The 23,371-nt window shown below is 47.0% G+C and overlaps 1 protein-coding gene and 1 non-coding gene across 3 annotated transcripts in view; one reads left to right on the plus strand and one right to left on the minus strand.

Moving 5' to 3' along the window:
* Positions 1-5,702: 5,702 nt before the first annotated feature.
* Positions 5,703-23,371, plus strand: part of rasef2 (RAS and EF-hand domain containing 2) — a 59,753-nt gene continuing 42,084 nt past the window's right edge. Inside the window, exon 1 of one of the 2 annotated variants that reach the window (XR_011348714.1) lies at positions 5,703-6,299. Coding sequence is in view for 1 of the 2 variants with exons in the window: in XM_069910960.1 (XP_069767061.1) it covers positions 5,986-6,299 (314 nt within the window). In the remaining variant the exon portion in view is untranslated. The remainder of the gene's footprint in view (positions 6,300-23,371) is intronic. The other variant, XM_069910960.1, reaches the window with a different exon arrangement.
* On the minus strand, positions 20,600-20,787 carry LOC138750048 (U2 spliceosomal RNA). The gene has a single exon (XR_011349040.1). It is a non-coding gene; the product is annotated as a U2 spliceosomal RNA (small nuclear RNA).

The following is a 23,371-nucleotide window of genomic DNA, read 5'->3' on the forward strand; positions in this document are numbered from 1 at the left end:
AATTTTAATGAGTTTCAATCTCTTAGTATATACATTGCTACGAAGAACCTAAACACAGCCTTCTCCCATAGAGCTCATGTGTTCCTTAATTATTCAATATATGGTATAATGTTTATTGATATTATAGGTTAGGTTATCAAGATTTTAATATTATTTGTCTCAAAAATGAGTCTAAAAAAGGGTTACATTTAAATTTAATTAACCTGCTGTCACATAATCATATCCAGGGTAAATCTTCAATGAAAATTTTTGTAGAAGTAATTTATATCCAATTTTAGAGGTGAGCTATATTTTGTGTCTTATAAACAGGAGCCTTGTAGCAGGCTGCAATGATCCGCAAGCAAACTGGGTCACGGAGGTACAGGCTCGCACTGGGCTGACGTTACAATGGTCCCGGGGGCGGGGAGGGGGTGCTGCAAAGGATTGTGGGGGTTGCGCTGACAATCTCTCGGAGAGTTCAGTAAAGTCAGTTGTTTGATTCAACTCACTCACTGCTTCTGCGTGGTTTATCTTTTGCTCGCAGCTTAGCGCACCGAACGCAGTGGTGACCACGACGTGATAATGGGGGTAGGCAGGAAAGGTTCATGGTCGACCGCCTCCAACCGGCACACCTTTACCTCGACCAACCATGACCTGCTCCAGTCCTGAGGAGGAGAAGTTGGCCTCCCCAACGTACGAACTGTGGACTCAGCACCTCCGAACATTGGTTTTGGGGGGTGTCATGGGGGGGGGGGGCTGCACTGATCTGTAAGTGAACCAGGTCACAGAGGTGGAGGCTTGCATTGGGTTTATGTCACTATGGTCATGGGGTGGAGGGCGCAAAGGATCTTGGGGATCGTGGAGATAAGTTCTCAGAGAGTTCAGTAAAGTCAGTTGTTTGATTCAACTCACTCACTGCTTCTGCGTGGTTTTTCTTTCGCTCGCAGCACAGCCAACCGACTGCAGCCTCTTGATTCTTAACTGGTGAAGAGCACACAAGCAGTAAGAAGACAGACAACATACACTTCTGAATCAGTCTGAATCTGTCTTGTGTGGAAGACTGATAGGAACTGTGACTGAGTGCCGAGTGCCAAGCCAGCTGTATTGAGTGCAACCGTACTGACACGCCATCCACACCGGCGACAAGTAAACAGATAATTGCCACTCTTCCTCAGATCTCCTGCTGATGAGAGGTGGCCAGATGATATCACTGAACTCAGTGACAGATTGCTCGCCACCCCACCCAAGATCATCCAGGAGGACCGAGATGTGACCTCAGCAGATCCATCCTGACCTCAGTGGATCAGGAAGTCTCTGAGGCCCACACGGAGACTTACTGTGGCCCACCGGTAGGCCGTGCCCCACTGGTTGGGAACCACTGCCTTAATACATTCTTCAGGAACTTGGAATGTGCCAGTCTGTCACATTGAGATCGGCAGAGGAAGATCAGAAAATTCTTGGCAAGCGTTCACTGAGTTAATGGTCTGCCAGCAACCAGAAGGGTAATGGTTACCTCATTTTCTGCAATAAACTCACCAAAAACTATAATCCAATGGTTTTCAAATTTTTTCTTTCCACTCACATAACACTTCAAGTAACCCCTATGCCATAAGGGATATGAGTGGGAAGGAAAGGTTGAGAATTGTTACTGAAATATTTTGCTTGAGAAAAATTGTCGTTGGCCCATTTCCTTTGGATTTATGAGACCCTGCACATAACGAGTCAATGAGGGACGATTAAAACAGTGGTTTTCAAACTTTTCAGTCCTCCTAGATTCCCCTACCCTGGAAAAGAGACTTTGATCTTATCTTCGCCTCTCATAATTTCCTGAACCTCTGTGTCTAACTCTTAAAATTTTCTAAACTTTGTCAGCTCTCCCTTCAGACCCTGATGCTCCAGGGAGAAAGTCACGGACTGTCGAAGACTGAGGGGAGACTTGACAAAGTTTATTAAATTTTAAGAGGCGGAAGTAGGGCCAGACACAGTCATCAGAATCTTTATCCCGGGATAAAAATGTCACATACTAGAGGATACGTATTGAAGGAGGAGGGGGTTTAAAGGACATGTGTTGGGCATACTTAGCCCACATTCTACTCACCCTACACCTATGACAAGGCACAATTTAAATGCTATCTGGAAATTTTTCATTGTCTATACAGTTATTGGTAGAATCATAGATGGCACTGAGGAAGCGTGCACGAGGGAGATAGATCCACTAATTGAGTGGTCTCACAACAACAACCTTGCACTCAACATTAACAAAATCAAGGAGATGATTGAAGACTTCAAGGGAAAATCAGGAGGGCACGAACCAGTTCTCATTGAGGGGACAGCAGTGGAGAGGGTCAAGAAAACTTAAAATTCCTGGGTGTCAACATTTCTGAGGATCTGCCTTCGTGTCGACGCAGCCATGAAGAAGGTTCGCCAGCGACTATACTTTGTGAGGAGTTCGAAAAGATTCGGTACATCAGCAAAGACTTTAGGAAACTTCCACAGGTGCACCGTGGAGGGCATTTTGTCTTGTGGCATCTCTGTCAGGTACAGAGTTGCCAACACTCAGGACAGGAAAAAAAACTCCAGAGGGTTGTTAACTCAGCCTGCGACATCTTCCCTCCAACAAGGACATCTAGAAGTGGCGATGTAGTAGCCTCTCGGACCCCACCCCCCAGGCCTTCACTCTGCTGCCATCAGGAAGGAGGCACAGGAGCCTGAAGACCACTGCAAGGACAACTTGCCATCAGATTTCTGAATGAACAATGAACCACGCTCACCCTGCCGATTTTTTTTTGCACTATTTTATTTATTTTGGAATGTGGTTTATAGAAATGTAGGGTGACGCTCCCACAAAATAATGGATTTTGTGACATGTTCATGACAATAAATTCTGATTCTAATTCAGATCTTTGCACAGAGGTAGTCGATGTCTAGAACTGATTAACGGGGGTAGTGGTGGCAGTAACATTTCCAGGGGTAGAATGGTGCTGGGCTCACTTGTAAAAAAAAGGTTAAATAAACAAGTGGGGAATTTTTATCTAGCGGGGCATTTAACAGCAGCCGCGTATTAAATATAGGCAGGGTTGGCGTCCCATCTGAGCGCTATTCTGGACATACAAGGAGCCTGTTTCTTCTACGCGCGGTACACTCATCCTCTTTCCTCGTCCAACCGTTCCCTCTCAATTCGACGACACCAAATGCAGCTTGGCAGCCACCAAGGCTGGGTCTCACGAGACCTCCTTGTCACCGTTTATTTTTACACATTGCCCACCCCTGCCATAAGTGCTATTTTGCAGAGATACGCACCCCCCATCCCAGCGGTACCTTAATGCCCCTCTATTAGATTTGTTCTGACGCTGTCTCAGAGTGCAGGGGATTTTAAAGAAGTGGGTGTTGGGGTGGGGGATGAGGAGAGGGGGTGGTGGCTGGTGGGGAAAAAAATACCACTAATAATGTTATGATATTTGATCATTTTTGGTGAACTCTGGCAATTAAAAAAATTTAGCACTGCACCCCTGAGCACTTCAGAACATGCTGGGATGGCCAAATTGCAGCCACATGCAGTTCTTTGACCTATAATATGCGGCGGGCAGAATTATATTGGCTGAGACAGGAATTGTACGAGCCGGTGCTCACAATGGTAGTTTGAGTGGCTGTGCATTATGGTGAGTGTGGCTGTAATGTGGGCAATGAAACTAGTGGAGTGTAAGTGTGATCCAGGCCATCCACCCGCCCGAGGCCTTGGTCTCCTGCCCACGGGGGGGTCCCGATGCCCCACCAAGCGGACTTACCACCCAGCCCCTGTTGGCAACCCTCCCATCCAAGCTCCTGACACCCTATTCGTGCACGTACCACCCGATCCTGCCCGCCCATCCGAGCTCCCTACGCCTGCAATGTGGACTGACCAAATATTGGTATATGTGTACTTTAATTATTGCAACTAATACAAATTTGCAGTGTAAGGAAATAAATATTATCACAAATATTGCTTAATATAATTTTTTTGTAACATTATGAGCTAGCGTGGCCATTCCAAAAGGAGGACATGGACATAGGTTATTATATACCCACACTCCTGTTCGGCTCCGAATCATGGGTCCTCTACCGGCATCACCTACGGCTCCTAGAACGCTTCCACCAGCGTTGTCTCCGCTCCATCCTCAAAATTCATTGGAGCGACTTCATCCCTAACATCGAAGTACTCGAGATGGCAGAGGCCGACAGCATCGAGTCCACGCTGCTGAAGATCCATCTGCGCTGGGTGGGTCACGTCTCCAGAATGGAGGACCATCGCCTTCCCAAGATCGTGTTATATGGCGAGCTCCCCACTGGCCACCGTGACAGAGGTGCACCAAAGAAGAGGCACAAGGACTGCCTAAAGAAATCTCTTGGTGCCTGCCACATTGACCACCGCCAGTGGGCTGATATCGCCTCAAACCGTGCATCTTGGCACCTCACAGTTCGGTGGGCAGCAACCTCCTTTGAAGAAGACCGCAGAGCCCACCTCACTGACAAAAGACAACACCCAACCCCAACCAACCAATTTTCCCCTGCAACCGCTGCAACCGTGTCTGCCTGTCCCGCATCGGACTTGTCAGCCACAATCGAGCCTGCACCTGACGTGGACTTTTACACCCTCCATAAATCTTCGTCCGCGAAGCCAAGCCAAAGAAGAAGAAAGATATATATAGATATAGTTTCATAGGTTATCACATATAGATATATATCACACACACACACACACACACACACACACACATAGTTTCCAAAATTATATATATAAGATTTAAATGGTATTGCAACATCAACAAATGCACGCACACTCTGTGTGTGTGTGTGTGTGTGTGTCTAAATATATGTTTCTATCTCTCTATATCTATATATCGATATATCGATATATAGATAGAAAGATATATATAGATATATAGAAAGTGAGATAGAAAGATACTTATGATATATAGAGATAGAAAGATATATACATAGATATATAAAGAGAGATAGATATATATAGAAAGATATATTATAGAGATAGAAAGATAAATATATAGATATGTAGCTAGAAACATATATATATATATATATATAGAAAGATATATATAGATATATAGAGATAGAAACATATAGATATATAGAGAGATAAAGATATATATATCTTCGTCCGCGAAGCCAAGCCAAAGAAAGATATATAGATATATAGAGTGATGGAAAGATATATATATAGATATATAGATAGAAATATATATATAGATATATAAAGAGAGATAGAAACATATATATATATATATATAGAAAGATATATATAGATAGATAGATATATGTATATATAGATATATGTGTGTGTGTGTCTCTCTCTCTCTCTCTATGTGTGTGTGTATGTCTCTCGCTCTATTATAACCACATTCTCTTTCGTAATGGCCAATCTAAAATCTGTGGATGTAAGAATAAATAAGTGGATGCCTTTTGTTTAATTTAGCGTCTCTCAAGCATCTGAAGTTTATCTAACGTTAAGCAAGTCTGGCCACCCCTGGTTTGGAGGGGAATGCATCGTGTGCCCAACAGCAGAATTTAACATCCTACAATCTTCCCCCGTCCCAAGGGACAGGATTTGGGGTCTTTTTCAAAAGTCCAGCCCTGCACCTCCCCCCCCCCCGAGCCTCAGGGCGCCCCCAATCCATCCGACTCATTCCCAACCAGCTGACTCCAAAGGCAGATGAATCACCTGAGCAAAGGTGATTGGCAAACCACAGAGGAAGCGTCTCCGGGTTTGGGGCCACTGGTGACGGGCAAGGAAGCCATTGGTTTCGGGGACAGGGAGGGTTCGCAGAACTTTTGCAACACTCTGAAGCTGGTCGGCAGTGAAGGCGGAACGTCCCCGCCTGAATCCCGTCTCTCGGCTCGTTGCTGGGAGGAGGGAGGGAGGGGGGCAGCGAGCCAGGTCCGCGGGACCCTTGCTGGGAGACGCGGTCTGTCCCGAAGGCTCCAGCCCAGCGCCCGTCCCCCGGCGGAGCAAGGATGAGCCGGCCGGACCTCCGGCGGCTTTTCTCGGCGTGCGATCTGAACCGCTCCGGGCTGATCGAGGTGGAGGATTTCTGCGGCGTTTGCCGGGAGCTCGGCGTCTCCACTTGGCAGGTCACTCCCCTCTTCCAGAAGTTGGACGTGGACAACGACGGCTCCATCAACTTCAACGACTTCACCTCCGGTTTCGAGGAGGTGTCCGAGATCCTCGATCTCTCCTCCTTCGGCTCCGAGGGCTCGCCGCTGGCGCACAGGCTGGCCTGGGACGAGTTTGACGAGCGATTCGGCGATGGGGTGCAGTACCTGCGGAGGTAGGAGTTTGCCACCAGTTCGCCCTTGCTCCTCCCCCCCCCCCGACGCCCCAGCCCCTCCGTCCCCCCGACGCCCCAGCCCCTCCGTCCCCCCGACGCCTCAGCCCCTCCGTCCCCCCGACGCCCCAGCCCCTCCGTCCCCCCGACGCCCCAGCCCCTCCGTCCCCCCGACGCCCCAGCCCCTCCGTCCCCCCGACGCCCCAGCCCCTCCGTCCCCCCGACGCCCCAGCCCCTCCGTCCCCCCGACGCCCCAGCCCCTCCGTCCCCCCGACGCCCCAGCCCCTCCGTCCCCCCGACGCCCCAGCCCCTCCGTCCCCCCGACGCCCCAGCCCCTCCGTCCCCCCGACGCCCCAGCCCCTCCGTCCCCCCGACGCCCCAGCCCCTCCGTCCCCCCGACGCCCCAGCCCCTCCGTCCCCCCGACGCCCCAGCCCCTCCGTCCCCCCGACGCCCCAGCCCCTCCGTCCCCCCGACGCCCCAGCCCCTCCGTCCCCCCGACGCCCCAGCCCCTCCGTCCCCCCGACGCCCCAGCCCCTCCGTCCCCCCGACGCCCCAGCCCCTCCGTCCCCCCGACGCCCCAGCCCCTCCGTCCCCCCGACGCCCCAGCCCCTCCGTCCCCCCGACGCCCCAGCCCCTCCGTCCCCCCGACGCCCCAGCCCCTCCGTCCCCCCGACGCCCCAGCCCCTCCGTCCCCCCGACGCCCCAGCCCCTCCGTCCCCCCGACGCCCCAGCCCCTCCGTCCCCCCGACGCCCCAGCCCCTCCGTCCCCCCGACGCCCCAGCCCCTCCGTCCCCCCGACGCCCCAGCCCCTCCGTCCCCCCGACGCCCCAGCCCCTCCGTCCCCCCGACGCCCCAGCCCCTCCGTCCCCCCGACGCCCCAGCCCCTCCGTCCCCCCGACGCCCCAGCCCCTCCGTCCCCCCGACGCCCCAGCCCCTCCGTCCCCCCGACGCCCCAGCCCCTCCGTCCCCCCGACGCCCCAGCCCCTCCGTCCCCCCGACGCCCCAGCCCCTCCGTCCCCCCGACGCCCCAGCCCCTCCGTCCCCCCGACGCCCCAGCCCCTCCGTCCCCCCGACGCCCCAGCCCCTCCGTCCCCCCGACGCCCCAGCCCCTCCGTCCCCCCGACGCCCCAGCCCCTCCGTCCCCCCGACGCCCCAGCCCCTCCGTCCCCCCGACGCACCAGCCCCTCCGTCCCCCCGACGCCCCAGCCCCTCCGTCCCCCCGACGCCCCAGCCCCTCCGTCCCCCCGACGCCCCAGCCCCTCCGTCCCCCCGACGCCCCAGCCCCTCCGTCCCCCCGACGCCCCAGCCCCTCCGTCCCCCCGACGCCCCAGCCCCTCCGTCCCCCCGACGCCCCAGCCCCTCCGTCCCCCCGACGCCCCAGCCCCTCCGTCCCCCCGACGCCCCAGCCCCTCCGTCCCCCCGACGCCCCAGCCCCTCCGTCCCCCCGACGCCCCAGCCCCTCCGTCCCCCCGACGCCCCAGCCCCTCCGTCCCCCCGACGCCCCAGCCCCTCCGTCCCCCCGACGCCCCAGCCCCTCCGTCCCCCCGACGCCCCAGCCCCTCCGTCCCCCCGACGCCCCAGCCCCTCCGTCCCCCCGACGCCCCAGCCCCTCCGTCCCCCCGACGCCCCAGCCCCTCCGTCCCCCCGACGCCCCAGCCCCTCCGTCCCCCCGACGCCCCAGCCCCTCCGTCCCCCCGACGCACCAGCCCCTCCGTCCCCCCGACGCCCCAGCCCCTCCGTCCCCCCGACGCCCCAGCCCCTCCGTCCCCCCGACGCCCCAGCCCCTCCTTCCCTCTGCTCCCCCGAAGCCCCAGCCCCTCCTTCCCTCTGCTCCCCCCCCCCGAAGCCCCAGCCCCTCCTTCCCTCTGCTCCCCCCCACGCCCCAGCCCCTCCTTCCCTCTGCTCCCCCGAAGCCCCAGCCCCTCCTTCCCTCTGCTCCCCCCCCCGAAGCCCCAGCCCCTCCTTCCCTCTGCTCCCCCCACGCCCCAGCCCCTCCTTCCCTCTGCTCCGCCCCACGCCCCAGCCCCTCCTTCCCTCTGCTCCTCCCCACGCCCCAGCCCCTCCTTCCCTCTGCTCCGCCCCACGCCCCAGCCCCTCCTTCCCTCTGCTCCCCCGATGCCCCAGCCCCTGCTTCCCTCTGCTCCCCCCCACGCCCCAGCCCCTCCTTCCCTCTGCTCCCCCCCCCCCCCCCCGATGCCCCAGCCCCTCCCTCCTGCCCTGGCCCCTCCCTCCTTCCACTCCCTTTTTCCCCTGCATCCTTCCATAACCCTCTTCCTCATTCATTTCCTCTCATGTTACCTTTTCTCTTATTTCCTTTGCTTCTGTTACAATGTGCATGGAAATTGTTATCTATCAGGAAACAATGAGCAGGTATGTTCAATCATATATGAGTGCTTAAGTGCAGCCAATGTATGGAACTAAGAGAGAGGCTATTCATCATATGCCTGCAAGATGACTTTTGGCAGCCAAATAAGATGCTGATGTCATGCAGGGAGGTAATGATTCAGAAACTTGCATTTGAGGTACCCCCCCCCCAACCCAGCAATTGTATTATCTTTGGCTTTCATATTCTATCGCAGGATAGAACTGCTCATGGCAGCACAGAAGGTTCTTCGAGCCTTTATTATTTCTTTGGAATACAAAGAAATCCATTCACAGAGAGTCAGAGTGTTGAGCGGCATGGAAACTGGGCCTTTATGCCCAACCACACTAATAATTTTTTTCCTGCATCAAGGCTGTATCCTTCTGGGGCTTGCCTACTTTCGTATCAGTCTGAGTGGCTCTTGAATGAAGTAATTGTATCTGATTGACCACCTCCTTTGGCGTTGCTTTGTAGATATCAGCCATTCTCTTGGTAAATATTTATACCCTCAGATTCTTTTTAAAACTCTCACTTTGAAACGATTTACTGTTTTCATACAGGATTTTTTTTTTGAAAAAAGTTGACCGTTTTAGAAAGTGTCCTCCGCAAGGTCAGCATCTTGAATATTTTATGTTGTTTTCATTATTGTAATGCAAAGGAAAAGTGCTTTGCTTGCTGTAAGGTTCTTTAAAGGACAGTCAAACAAATGCCCTGTTCATCTTTTTATGTATGTCAGTTGATGGGTTAGTGGTGAACTGCTTTCCGATGCAATGCTTGTGTTCTTTCACATCTATCTGAGATGGAAAATGGGACTTTGGTCTGGCAGCTCGTTGAAAAGATATTATCTCTGACATTGCAGGGTCCTTGCACCAAAGGAAAAGGGTAGACAACAGTGCAACTCCAATAATCCAGCTCCTTGGGATATTGGTGGTGTCGGACTGACTTAGTTTCTGGACTATCCGATGGTAGTCTTATTAATAGCCAGGCATAGTTCTACAGCAGTTTGGTTTTACACGTTGCACAGCAGTTTAATATATTTTCCGGTGTATCCAGTGAGTTTAAAGGAAGTGAGAAATCTACAAGCGTTCTAGACGCCATTTTCATACACATTCTTGCCCCACTCCTGTCCACACTATGGCCCATGACATGGACTAATGAGTGAGTCAGATGCTGAACCATCAGATCTCTGAGTAATTGGATGCCAGATTATTGCAGTTTGACTTTATAAACAGTCAAAGTTGTTGAACCCATGATCTCAAGATCTGATCGAAGAATAGTGGCACCAAAGTTAGCATTTAATTGTACAATGTGGTAAGTCTGCGTTAACCATACGTGACATAAATTACAACCCTTTGGATATATGGAGAGTTCTGCATAGAGTTTAATGTTCCAATGGCAGATTTTCCACTTCAAATGCATCATTGTTTGTGAAGAGTCTCCTCGACATTTGACAACTTGAATAGGTGGGCAAGTGCAACACCTCAAGGAAAGCAAAGAGATACAACCCAGAAATAAATGAGCAAATATCTTTAATAATACATACTGCTTTTCCCAGGTGATTTTTTTTTTTAAATTTAAATGTTGAAATGGTAACAGACCATTTTGCCCCACTACCCAATGCTGCCCAATTAACCTAAAACCCCCAGTCTTTCAGATGAATGGAACACCAGTCCCTCTCTAAAACTGCACACCAATCTGACTAGGAAGTTCATTGCTGTTTATTCTTCAAATAGAGGGAGGAAATTGGAGCACCTGGAGGAAACCCATGCAGATATGAGGAGAGCGTACAGACTCCTTACAATCAATTCAATCCCTGGTCCTGATTGCTGGCACTGTAACAGTGTTGTACTAACTGTGCCACCCATGATGGTATTGTAGTTTTCTGAAGAAGAATTATTTCAAGAAATCTAGTTCTTGTACAAACAATTTCGCAATTATGCTATCTTAGTAAACTTGACTGGAAAAGGAGGAACTGTTTGGTACGACCAAAAAAATTAATGATGGTAATTGGCCTTTGGTTTATGTGGATGAGAATGTACACAGTGGTTAAATAGTTTATTTTATTTCTTGGCACACTTCTAATCAGCCCAAAATTGTGATTTAAAAAAAACACGATTAAAATGTGACCTTAAATTAACTCCAACAACATGCAATATTCAGGGCTAGGTATTCCAACTGTTTGATACCTAATCCATTCATCCCAAAACTTTTACTTCCTGTGTCAATGGTGCAGAGCGGCTGCATCTGTAAAATGCAGTCACTTGTCTGGGCTTTGTTAGGCTACACCTCCCAAACTTGTCACCTCTGCCACCCAGATGAGCAAAGGTTTCAGATGAATGGAACACCAGTCCCTCTCTAAAATTGCACACCAATCTGACTAGGAAATTCATGGCTGTTTATTCTTCATTGAATCCTGGAAGTCTTGGGTAATTTGGAAGTACCTTCACCAGAGGGGAGGGCACCATCACTAACTTCTCGAGGACAATTATTAATGGGCAATAAATGGTGGCCTTGTCGGTGATGTCCAGATCTTAGAATGTAAAAATAAGTTTGAATTTATTAGCAGGGTTCAACTTGTTCTCTAACGACATATTAATTTCCTCTCTTCGTTGCAGATCAATATTTGCTTTAAAAGTAGATTGTGTGTTGTGCAAAGACATTTTTCAATCCATTATCTTGGTACTTCTTCAATCCATTTCTGTCTTGACAGTCTTTTCAAATTTGCCATTTTCTCCTTTTCTAGTTTAACAATCGAACAAACCACTAATTATTTCTGATGTTCCAGAGAGAAGTCACATCAACTAACACACCAATGTAATAAGCCGTAAAATATTTGGTGATCTGCCCTGTCTGGGCCCACACTTATGTCCAGACTCTTAAGAAGTCTCTAATAAGTCATCCTAGCCCCTAAGCAATCTGTGATTTCCCTTGAGAACAAGTACTTTTATTCCTTAATGGCGTACAGGATCCACTGCAAAGGCCAAGATGTGTTTCCTACCTTTAACTGCTTTTGAATGGTGTTTGCTGTGCAAAATGCATCAACTGCATTGGGGTGGGTTTCTGGATTAGGCTGGCAAACCTCCTTTGGTGAGAGAATATTAGTGAACCACCTAGGATCTCTGTCCCAGCCAGGAATTGGCACATCTTGCTTTTAAAACCAGGCAGGGAATTAATTTAGACATGCACCATGGTTACAGGCCATTTTGGCCCACAAGTCTGTGCGCCCAATTAATCTACATGCCCCCCTGCCCGCCATACGTTTTGAACGGTGGGTGGAAACGAGTCCCTGGGGGAAACCCATAAAGACACAGGGAGCACATACAAACTCCTTACAACGTGGGATTTGAACTCCGGTCTCACTCGCTGGCGCTGTAAAGGCATTGCACTAACCGCTGAGCCAACTGTGCCGCCCTGTGTCTGCATGGGTTTCCTCCCAGTGCTCCGGTTTCCTCCCACGATTCAAAAACATGCTGGGGGTTGTAGGTTAATTGGGCAGCATGGCCTTGTGGGCCGAAATGGTTTGTTACCGTGCTGAGTGTCTAAACTGAGCATATTTTTAAAAAATCACCTGGGAAAAGCAGGATGTATTAAGGATAGTTGTTCATTTTTTCTGGGTTATATCTCTTTGATACTCAAGTTGTCAAATGTTAGGCAGAATCTTCACGAATGAAGAATGGAACATTAAACTCTACGCAGGACTTTCTTTCCATATATTCAAAGGGCTGTAATTTATGTTGCGAATGGTGAACACAGGTTTGCCACATTGTACAATGAGAGAGAATAATTAAATGCTAACTTTGGTGCCATTGGTCTTTGATCAAATCTTGAGATCAGCTTTGATTAACGGCACAGTCTGTACAGATCGTTGTACTGGAGAGTAAGATGGCATGCTTTTGCTACTGAGCACTCTTTCAGCAGCGACTGATGTTAGTTTAAAGAAATAATTCCCCATTGGCCTTTTTGCTTTCACCTTGAAGAAGGGCTGAGGCCCAAATTGTTGGTCATATATCTTTACCTCCCATGGCCACTGTGAGACCAGCTGAGTTCCTCCAGCATTTGTTTTTTTTTAACCCCAAGATCTGATCTCTTCCAGTGGTTCTCAACCATTTCCTTTCCACTCACTTCAAGTATTCCCTATGCCATCGGTGCTCTGTGATTAGAAAGGGATTGCTTAAGCTGGTATGTGGGTGGAAAGAAAAAGTTTGAAAGCCACTGTTTTAATCGTCCCTAATTGACTCGTTATGTGCACGGTTTCAGAATTCCAAAGGAAATGGGGCAATGACTTTTTCTCAAGCAAAACAGTTCAGTAACAATTGTGACTTGAGCAGTGATTCTCAACCTTCCCTTCCCACTCACATCCCACCTTAAGCAATCCCTTACCAAAATCACAGAGCACTTATAGCATAGAGATGACTTAAGGTGGTCTGTGAGTGGAAAGAAAAAGGTTGAGAACTACTGTCATTTCAACAGAATAAGGTTAAACTTGTTAAGAGTGCTTTACTTTAATCTTTTGAGCCTGAAAGGCTGTTATTCATTGCACTATTCAGCAGAATGTTTTCAGAGGTAATGCAGAAGTGCAGTGATAATTGTTCAGTGCATACCTGAAGGGTTGTTACTGTAAGATTTAAAGAAATAGATTGAAACATTACCTTTAGGACTGTGATCTTTAACTTCAAACCTCTTTTTTTTTAAATTTTTTATTTTTCACACCATAAATCACAATAGCCATGATATACACTTTTTCTTTTTCACACATTTACAGTGACTTTTTCTCCCCCCCCCCCCCTCCTCCCAAGCCACCCCCCCCATCCCCCTCTCATCCATTTTAGGTATACAATCTAGGTTGCATTAATTCAGTCAGACAATGTTGTCATTCAACAAAAATACACCAGAAATTCTACAGAGTCCATTCTTTTCTTTCCTTCTCCTTCCATCAACTTAGGTAATGTTTGTCCCCGGTAGGTTTTCGCTATTGTATTTAATGTAAGGCTCCCATACTTGTTCGAATATTTCAATATTATTTCTTAAACTATATGTTATTTTTTCTAATGGAATACATTTATTCATTTCTATATACCATTGTTGTATTTTCAAATTATCTTCCAATTTCCAGATTGACATAATACATTTTTTTGCTACGGCTAGGGCTATCTTAACAAATCTTTTTTGTGCATCCTCCAAATCAATTCCAAATTTTTTGTTTTTTATGTTACTTAGGAGAAAGATCTCTGGATTCTTTGGTATATTGTTTTCTGTTATTTTATTTAATATCTGATTGATATCATCCCAAAATTTTTCTACTCTCTCACATGTCCAGATTGCATGAATTGTTGTTCCCATTTCTTTTTTACATCGAAAACATCTATCAGATACTGTTGGGTCCCATTTATTTAACTTTTGCGGTGTAATGTATAGTCTGTGTTACCAATGATATTGTATCATACGTAGCCTCGTATTTATTGTATTTCTCATCATTCCAGAACATAATTTCTCCCATGTTTCCTTTTTTATCTTTATATTTAAATCTTGTTTCCATTTTTGTTTAGTTTTACCATTTGTTTCCTCATTCTCCTTTTCTTGCAGTTTAATATACATATTTGTTATAAATCTTTTGATTAACATTGTATCTTCAAACCTCTTGAGTGAGAATGGAGGCACAGGTTGGAGAAGCAAAGACAAGCATGTGAAACTCAGGGCATTTGTGCTTTTGGACAGTGATGGAGATCGAGCCTTCGGGAGATGTTCAGCTAATGCACGTCACACGTGATTCATGTTGTCTTTGGGAGGGGTATATTACAAGGGTGTTCTTCATTGCTGACCTTCTAGCCCATTCGTAGTTCCAACCTTGTCTAAAATATACTTACTGAGGTTGCCTCCACTCCTTCAATGGCCATTGAATGGGCATTGGGAAAAGCGATCCCTCCTCATTTTCATTTAAAATTGCTACCCTGAATGTTGAGGCCATGTTCCCTAGTTCTGGTCTCCCTTACCAATGTAAATAACTTACCTACCTCAATCTTATCTATGCCTTTCATAATTTTATGTTTCTGTAAGATTCCCTCTCATTTTTCTAAATTCCAGTGAGTATAGTCCCAGGTGACTCAATCTCTCCTCATATGCCAACCCTTTCATCCCTGGAATCAACTTGGCGAACCTCCTCTGCTCCGCCTCCAGAACTGCACACAGTACTTCAGATGCGGTCTCAGCAGTGCCTTGTGTAAGATTGAACCTGGGACACTGTCCCACTGGGCCACTTTTAGATTTTGAACACTGATTTCACATTGAATTGAATAATTTCCAATCTTGTACTGCCCTGCCATAAACACTGTTATATCTGTATGCGTGCTTGCATAGTTTTGCGCTGAGGTCCGAAGAACGCTGTTTTGCCCAGTTGTACTTGTGCTATCAGATGAAAATAAACTTGAATATGAACTTGAATTTTCTTACAGGCCTTTAAACTAACATATTAATACCCCATTCTCATTGCGAAAAACTTGATCTAAGTTGGAGCTAAATTTAAATGGTTTTGTTTGTCTTTTTTTACATTTTTCATGTCAAACTAATTTAAAAAGTACATCTGCAATAGTAAAAACCTCCTATTTCACACATCACCCACTGAGGGCGAAGCAGTGGATGTGGAACAACAGGCTTTATAATTTATTCATTCTGGGTGTGAGAGTTGATGATAAGGGTAGAATTTATGTTAGTTTCAGAGCTTGTTGGGCTATCAGTCGAGCTAATGAAGAATCGTGGATTAGTCAGACTGGATTACAGCCGGTGCCTTTTCCTGAAGTAAAAAAAAAGCTAACTCATTCTGTGCTTAAGGTAATTCAACGCTATTCACTGACACCACATTATGGATGAGTAAAACTGAATTCATATTTTTTTTTGGTCCAGTGGTTGGACTCGATCTTGAGCTTGCAGCTCCACGCCATGAGCAAAAAAAATTTAATTTCAGACATACAGCACTGTAACAGGCCATTTTGCCCCACGAGTCCATGCCGCCAAACTAACCTGGTACATTTTCAAAGGGTGGGAAGAAACTGAAACCCCCGTGGAAAACCCACGCAGACATCGGGAGAACGTACAAATTCCTCACACAGTGCAGGATTCGATCCCCGGTACTGATTGCTGGCATTGTGCTAACTGCTGTGCCGCCCTACATTTGAATATATTTTTAAGATTCCTTTATTGTCTTGTAATAAAACAAATGTAATATCACACGAAACTGGCTTTTGTGCGCTATAGGGCAGATAGATTAATCAGTAACAGAAATGGCCGGGCACTTCGTACAGTTGGAGAAAGAGAAGCAAAGGAGAGGTTTCCCCAGAGATACCGACTGTCCGTGGATTTGCCTCCAGCACCTCCGCAGCAACACGGACTCGGCAACCAGAGGTCAAGATCCGAACTCAAGACGCGATCAAGACCCTTGTCATCCTCTTGCATCTCTTCAGTATATCTTCAGCTAGTCTCCAGCAATCTGCAGCCTGGTGCGAGTCCTTAGCCCGCAGCTGCCAGCAGCCCACCCCCTGCATGGGTTCCTCACCTCGAGTTGCCAAAAGTGTTCTTCAGCTGCAAAGCCCCTCACTGGCCCACCATCCTGCAGGTCGCTTCCCCTGCTTCTCCTTCAGAAATGGGAAGTGGTCTCCCCATTCTCTGGTTCCCTGTTCTCGTCCTCTGCTTCCCTGGACTCTGCAATCCCTCGAGGCGACTGCTAGACACAGGGGCACCACCTTCTTGGGCCTAGACCCCACGGTCACAGAATTTCAAGATAAACCTCCATCGGCTCTTTTGACAGGCCATCTAAAGTCTGTACGGTGATTGGGCTGGGTGGTAGAACGCTGCAGAGCAGCGCTGTGTCTCCTCGCTCTCTGCACCAGCGGCACTGCCAATCTTTTTACTTCATTGAGGGAGACAGCAAATTCTAAGCAGGAGCAGGGAAAACAGGGGGGAATATTAAATTAGGTGGTAAAAAGGGATACTCATAGGGCAAATTTGAGGAGGATTTTGGAAAGTAAAAAGACAAGGAGCAGAATAAATGCTTACCAAAGATTGGGCAAACATGACTCGGAGGAAACCTGATGTCGAACACAACAAATTTACGAAGGCAGTGCAAGAAGTGGGGCTGGGTCATAATTGGAGTAGAACCCTGCAGGTGCTAGAACTCCAACATTAAAACTGGCATTTTGCACTCAGGAGATTAAGCAGCATCTGCGGAGAGAGAATTAATTCAACATTTATGGGTATAAGATGAACCCAAGGTTTTCCGCCCAGTGATGCTGCTTCACTCAGCATTCTCTGTGTTTTTGTAAGGGATGTAATTGGACATGGGATTCAGTTTCCTGGAGTAAATTGGGCGGCCTGATTAGCTGAGCAGTCGTTGTAGCACCATTACAGCACCAGCGATTGGGACTGGGATTCGAATCCTCTATCTGTAAGGAGTTTGCACATTCCTCCCACGTTTGGATGGGTTTCCTCTGGGGGCTCCGGTTTACTCCCACCATTCAAAATGTGGAGGGGGTTGTAGGTCAACCCGGTGTAATCGGGCTTTTGGGCCAAAATGGTCCATTACAATGCTGTATGTCTAAATTTTAAGAAGAATTAAATTTAATGCCTGGGTTGAAAGTGTTTCTAATGTGATCAGAAGCCAAAAGGTTTAACTTTGTCCAAAGTGGAGGCAAATCAAATTAAACAAAAATTTGAAAGCCCACGGTATTAAGGGTTACGGGCAGCCAGCAGAGATGAGTAGTTGAGGTCAAGCACCATCATGTTGAAGGGCAGGCCAGACTTGATGGCCCAAGAGGACAATTCCTGCTCCTATTTTCTTGTGTGTTTTTTTTGTGTGAGGAGGATGTGACCAAATCTGAATCTCTTTTAGTTTTTCTGGTTGCTACCAATGAGGCCAGCATTAATTGACAATTTCCTATTGCCTCTGGGGAGGCGAGGGTGAGCCATGGCAAGGGAAATTTGTGCTGGTGCAATTGCAGAACGTCTGTGCCATAGAAGAAGGCTATTCACTGCATTGGTGCAGGATCGAAAAGAGCAATCCCACTGTGGTGTGCTGTTAGACAGAACCAGACACACACACAAGGTAAAGACTGTACAACAGGCTTTAATCCACAAAGACTTCCACAGAGCCAGGCTGGCTGTTCCTGCAGCAACTCTGAGTGAAACTTTGGAGGCTGGCGCAGGCTTGTATCCCGGAGGGTGACTGACACCCGACCGGGTGGGGCTTGATCCATTCAGGTCGACTGATTGACAGCCGGCCAGGTGTTGTTTTGTCCCCCTTACACTCCTGCGGGTACAGAGGTTGCCCTCTACAGTAGGCCAGTGGTGTACCACCACACCCACCTACCTTCCAGGCCTGGGCTATTGCTCTGTAGGCCAAGGCTCTTCTCGTGTACACCCATACACTGTTTAACTGTGATCTGAGTTTATGCTTCTGTCATTCTTTTATGCAGTTGTGGCTGTAAGGTTTTCCTCGAACTCTAGTGGCAGCGACGTGGCAACTGTGATCACTGGAGCTCGTTGCTATTGAGAATAGTGCAGCTTGCATTTTAGTCGTGAAGGTTAGTGTCATCTGATTGTACAAGTTCATCCCGATGAAGCAGTGTTCTCCGGCCCTCGGTGGAAAACACGCAGTCACGCAAACAGACAGAACACACACATACAGACAAACAATACACATGCAGGGCAAGTATTTCATCTATACTAAAGAAATAACTATTGTTTTGTACATGTGAGAGCCTCGGATGGTTAGTGTGAGCTGTTCCTTTGATTGTTCAACGTTCTCATTCCCCATGGGAAGAAGCTGTTCCTCAGCATGGCGGTGCTGGTTCCGATACTCCTGCATCTCTTCCCTGACAGGACACCTGCATCTCTTCCCTGAAAGATGCTATGTGGAGGGTGGAAGGGTTCTTCAGTGATTTTGCGTGCCCTCTTCAAACAATGATCCTGGACGATCATGTCGATTAGATGGCGGGAGGGAGACTCGAGTGATCAAATAATTAACGTGTCAAATTCGTGCCAAAACACCCAAATTATTTTTAAAAGGTAAATGTCTCTAATTTTCTGAATTTTTTTCACCTCATTGGAAGTGAGCCAACCATTTTGCACATTATTTCTAGGCATATATCCTTTTATTATTGCATAGATTACCTAAAAAATCAGAAATAATGTATTGCGACTCGATTTGGTTTCATTTGCACTAATCCAATGTCTTGCTCAGTGTGAACTCTCGCTGGACAGCAGGTGCTCAGGAAGGCACCTCCCGATAATCTCTGCCCCTTCATCTAAATCTATAAAACTAGTTAAAAGTCTGGTTCATCGCTTCTGACAGGTGAGCGGAGCATTCAGCAGGCTAATCTGCACCTGAGAAGAGAGGAATTGCCAATGTTTCAGATTTGGGCCACTTGATATGAACTGGGAGGTTGAGAACACAAGTCAGTTTTGGCCAGCAGGGAAAGCAGCAAAGGGATGGGTCAAACCAAAGGAACCTGTTTGAAATGGTGAGTCTAGATCACCTCTTGTCACAGCCAAGATGCATTTAAAATCGGATTAAGCTCCTGCGGTCATGAAAGGTGCCTTCTTTTTTAAACTTTCCTTTGTTGTGGCTTCTAATTGCACACTCTTAAAACTCTGTTCCGGAAATCCAGATTTGTTACCTTATTGAAAATTTGCATTCATGTGGCACCTTCAGTACAAGAAAATATATTCTCATAAATTTCACAGCGGCAGTTCAAAAATTAGAAAAAATATGAATTATGGAAATGATTTCCAATTCATGTATATTTTTGTTTTACAGAATACCTTATTAAGTTTATTCCCATCATCTTATTGAATTGTACCTTTTTTTGTGTGTTCAAATGAATAAAAAATATTTTAAAAAGAAAAAAATAGATAAGAATTGAAAGATGCTAGAGAAATTAGATAAAGATGTGTGTTTTAAAATGACTCCTAAAGAGAGTTAGAATGTGTGCACATTTTAAAATGGCTCATTAAAGCCCCTTTTACGTAGACCCTCAAGCCAGCTTTCCTCTGTGGAGGAATACCTGCATGAATACAGAAAAGGTGGAATGGCGGGTCCACTTTACTCTGTTTCCTCCGCCAAGGGACCTCATCCCAGAGGTGGAGCGAAGTCGCACCTCCTCCTGCATAAACCGATGGTCGCTCTAACCGGCTCGAAAAGGGGACGGCTGATGACTTCACAGCGACGTCCTCGGCCTGTGACCAAAGACTGCGCAAATTTAAAATTAACCATCTGCGAACTCAGTGAGCCCGGGGTATTACAGTGTGCAGAAGATTCTAATACAGAAAGCAAGGTACTTGGGCTTGCGTCGTAACACTGTTATATAGTGTTCAGAGCGATTTCACCCTGGTGCTGTTGGGCTTCATACCCCACCCCTTTTGCCCTGGGAAGGCAGCTCGCTATGTAAAAGAACTCAGCGATCCACTTTCAGCATGAACACTGAATCCATTTTTCCAATTTTTTCCCCCCTTTTATATGGATCGTGAGTTGGGCAATAAGGCAGCTTCTCTATGTAAGGAGAGCCAGTGGTGTGCATGCGTTTGTAGATAAAAATAGCTTTTAAAAAAAGATAGAGCGTGAAAGCCAGTCTAAAAAGCATTTAAAATAAGGAACCAAATAAAATGACAAAGAATGCAACTTGTACAAAAAAAAGAAAGGTGAGTTCCTGGGAAATGTGCTTGAGCCTAACAGAGGTTGTTGAATGGGACGTCAGGCATGAAATCTTTGAGGAAGTTTGAGCCTGGAAGTGTTTTACTCTCTCTCTAATGTATAGCAATATACAAATATATACAAGTTCTGTAACCTTTTAGAATTATGATTAATTGAAACAATTGCTGAGGCCGCATTCACATCAGCAGAAACTGTAGTGAACAATTGGAATATTATGCAGTTGCTTCATTCAATCTTAATTTTTTTTTTGCACCGTTCCCAGAGGCTCTGCCATACTGGGTCGATGTGTGGAGTGGACGGAGCAAGCCCCTATTCCATCTCCCTGTTCCAAAAATCAATTTAATATATGGTCCCTAGATAAGGGATGTATCAGATATTAAACTGATAAGAACAAATACTACACTTGATCTTAGCCAAAGGCTTAATTTTTAATGTTGAAGCAATGGATTATTTATCCCTTTTCCTAAGTCGTCCATTGCCTAGTTAGTAGCACATTTTGAAACTTTTACATTTTAATTGCACATCTTGGTTTTAAATGAAAATGTTTTTAATGGATAAGTAACTATTGCCCTAAAATGGGAGAAAACACTTTGAGCTTGAAGATGTGTTTGTTTGGATCCCTGGTTTGCATTAAATTAATTCTTTATGTTTAAAACATTTCTGTTTGTGCCTATATTCTCAGAGCACCAGTTTATTACTCCTCGACAGGCATGACTTTGTTAGTTCTGACGGTGTTCTGGAATATGTACACTGAACGTATTGCTGACCTCTTTAATAAATATCAAGCTTGTGGAAGCTCGGTGCTGATCCTCAATCCAGGTTCTGGGATGAGATCTCGATCAGCAGTTCACTCTCCTGAGGAATGAAGGACTCATTCAGCCATTTTCGTTAACCATTTCCCTTTATTTGATTCACGGGCCTGTGGGGGGTCTGTCACCTCTGCAGGGGATCAAGGAGCTCCCGGCTAAGACCTGGGTTTAAATTTTCCAAAAGCCCTCTGGCATTAACAAATCTCAAAACCATCACCTCCTAGGCAGCCAGCGTTATCCTATCAACATGCAGTGTCCGTCTACATGATGCACCTTATTGTGGACCAATCACACAGATGTGTCCCCCTCCTCTAATTTTTGATTTCCCCTAATTCCTGTCAATTACATGATTCTAGAGAGACTGTTGGACGTTATCAGCCAGGGCGTTTGCAACACACATTCCAGAGTCTCTCGCTGTTCCTGGTCAGGGCTAACGGAATTTCAGCCAGGCAGCACACATTCTCACTGTCTTTAATTATCTGTGACTGTCCCAGATCAGCATTAACCAAGTTGTATTTGTGTATTTTGGTTAATTAATTGATGTGTTAATGTATTTGATGTATTAATGAACACTAAACTAGAAAGACCCTTATTTCTACAAGTTCATTTACATATAACTTGGCACAGCGGATAGTGCAACGCCGTTACAGCACAAGCAATTGGGACCAGGGTTCGAATCCCGTGCTGTCTGTAAGGAGTTTGTATGTTATCCCTATGTCCCCGGTTTTCTCCCACCCTTCAAAATGTACCAGGGATGTAGATTAATTGAGTATGTGCTTTTTTAAAAAAAAAATGGATGGCATAGACTCAGGACTGAAATGGCCTGTTACTGGGCTGTACCTCTAAGTAACGGTGCATAGCTGGTGGAACTGTTACCAGGTTCAACCCTGACCTCCCATGTTGTCAGCGTGGAGTCTGCAGTCTGCACCTTCTTTCTCTGGCCATGTGAGTTCCTTCCCAAAACGTCTGGTTTCCTCCCACTTCTCGAAGACATACTGGTTGGTTATTTGGCCCCTGTAGGTTACCTCTAGTGCAGGCACAGGGCAGGTGAACCAGGCTTGTCAATGGACATGTGGAAGAGTACAAGTTAGAAGTGGGGCAGGGGAGCGATGGGAAAGCTCTGAGAGACTCGAGGGGCCAAATGTCCTTATCTTATTTTATATGTGACTTTGAAAACCAAGAAAGAAAACAATTTGGAAATTGATTTGAAGTGTTTTATTGTTGCTGTATAAAGGATAGTACTCGAGATGGCAGAGGTCGACAGCATCGAGTCCACGCTGCTGAAGATCCAGCTGCGCTGGGTGGGTCACGTCTCCAGAATGGAGGACCATCGCCTTCCCAAGATCGTGTGATATGGCGAGCTCTCCACTGGCCACCGTGACAGAGGTGCACCAAAGAAAAGGTACAAGGACTGCCTAAAGAAATCTCTTGGTGCCTGCCACATTGACCAGCGCCAGTGGGCTGATCTCGCCTCAAACCGTGCATCTTGGCGCCTCACAGTTTGGCGGGCAGCGACCTCCTTTGAAGAAGACCGCAGAGCCCACCTCACTGACAAAAGGCAAAGGAGGAAAAACCCAACACCCAACCCCAACCCACCATTTTTCCCCTGCAGCCGCTGCAACCGTGTCTGCCTGTCCCGCATCGGACTTGTCAGCCACAAACGAGCCTGCAGCTGACGTGGACTTTTACCCCCTCCATAAATCTTCGTCCGCGAAGCCAAGCCAAAGAAAGAAGATAAAGGATAGAGAGGAGCATTGTTTCTTACATTCCTGTGTAGATTCCTGCTATAGATTTAATGATACACCAACAGATACACCTCTTGATAATACACCTGTGTTACCACCCCATTTGCATTCTGTGGCAGTGACTACAACTGCTCAGAATGTCACAATCCATTTGGATTTAATAGAACCTTCTTTATGTTTACGAAAGCATTCCTAAACATCAGAAACTATGACTAACGCTCAAATTTTTTGTATGATATTGACGTACAGGTTTTCGATAATTTGATATGCTTACTTTTGATGGGTGTAATCAGGAATCCAATATTTTACCATGTGGTTTCAATACCAATATTCAGTCACATATCTAAACACAGCAGCTTAAGCCACAACATCGAGAGCAAGTAATTGTCTGGGGGGGGATACCATAGTTTATTCACTGTATCCCCCCCAAGTCAGAATGTGTGGGTCCCATCACTGATGT

Source organism: Narcine bancroftii, chromosome 14, assembly GCF_036971445.1.
Source record: "Narcine bancroftii isolate sNarBan1 chromosome 14, sNarBan1.hap1, whole genome shotgun sequence".
Taxonomy (NCBI): domain Eukaryota; kingdom Metazoa; phylum Chordata; class Chondrichthyes; order Torpediniformes; family Narcinidae; genus Narcine; species Narcine bancroftii.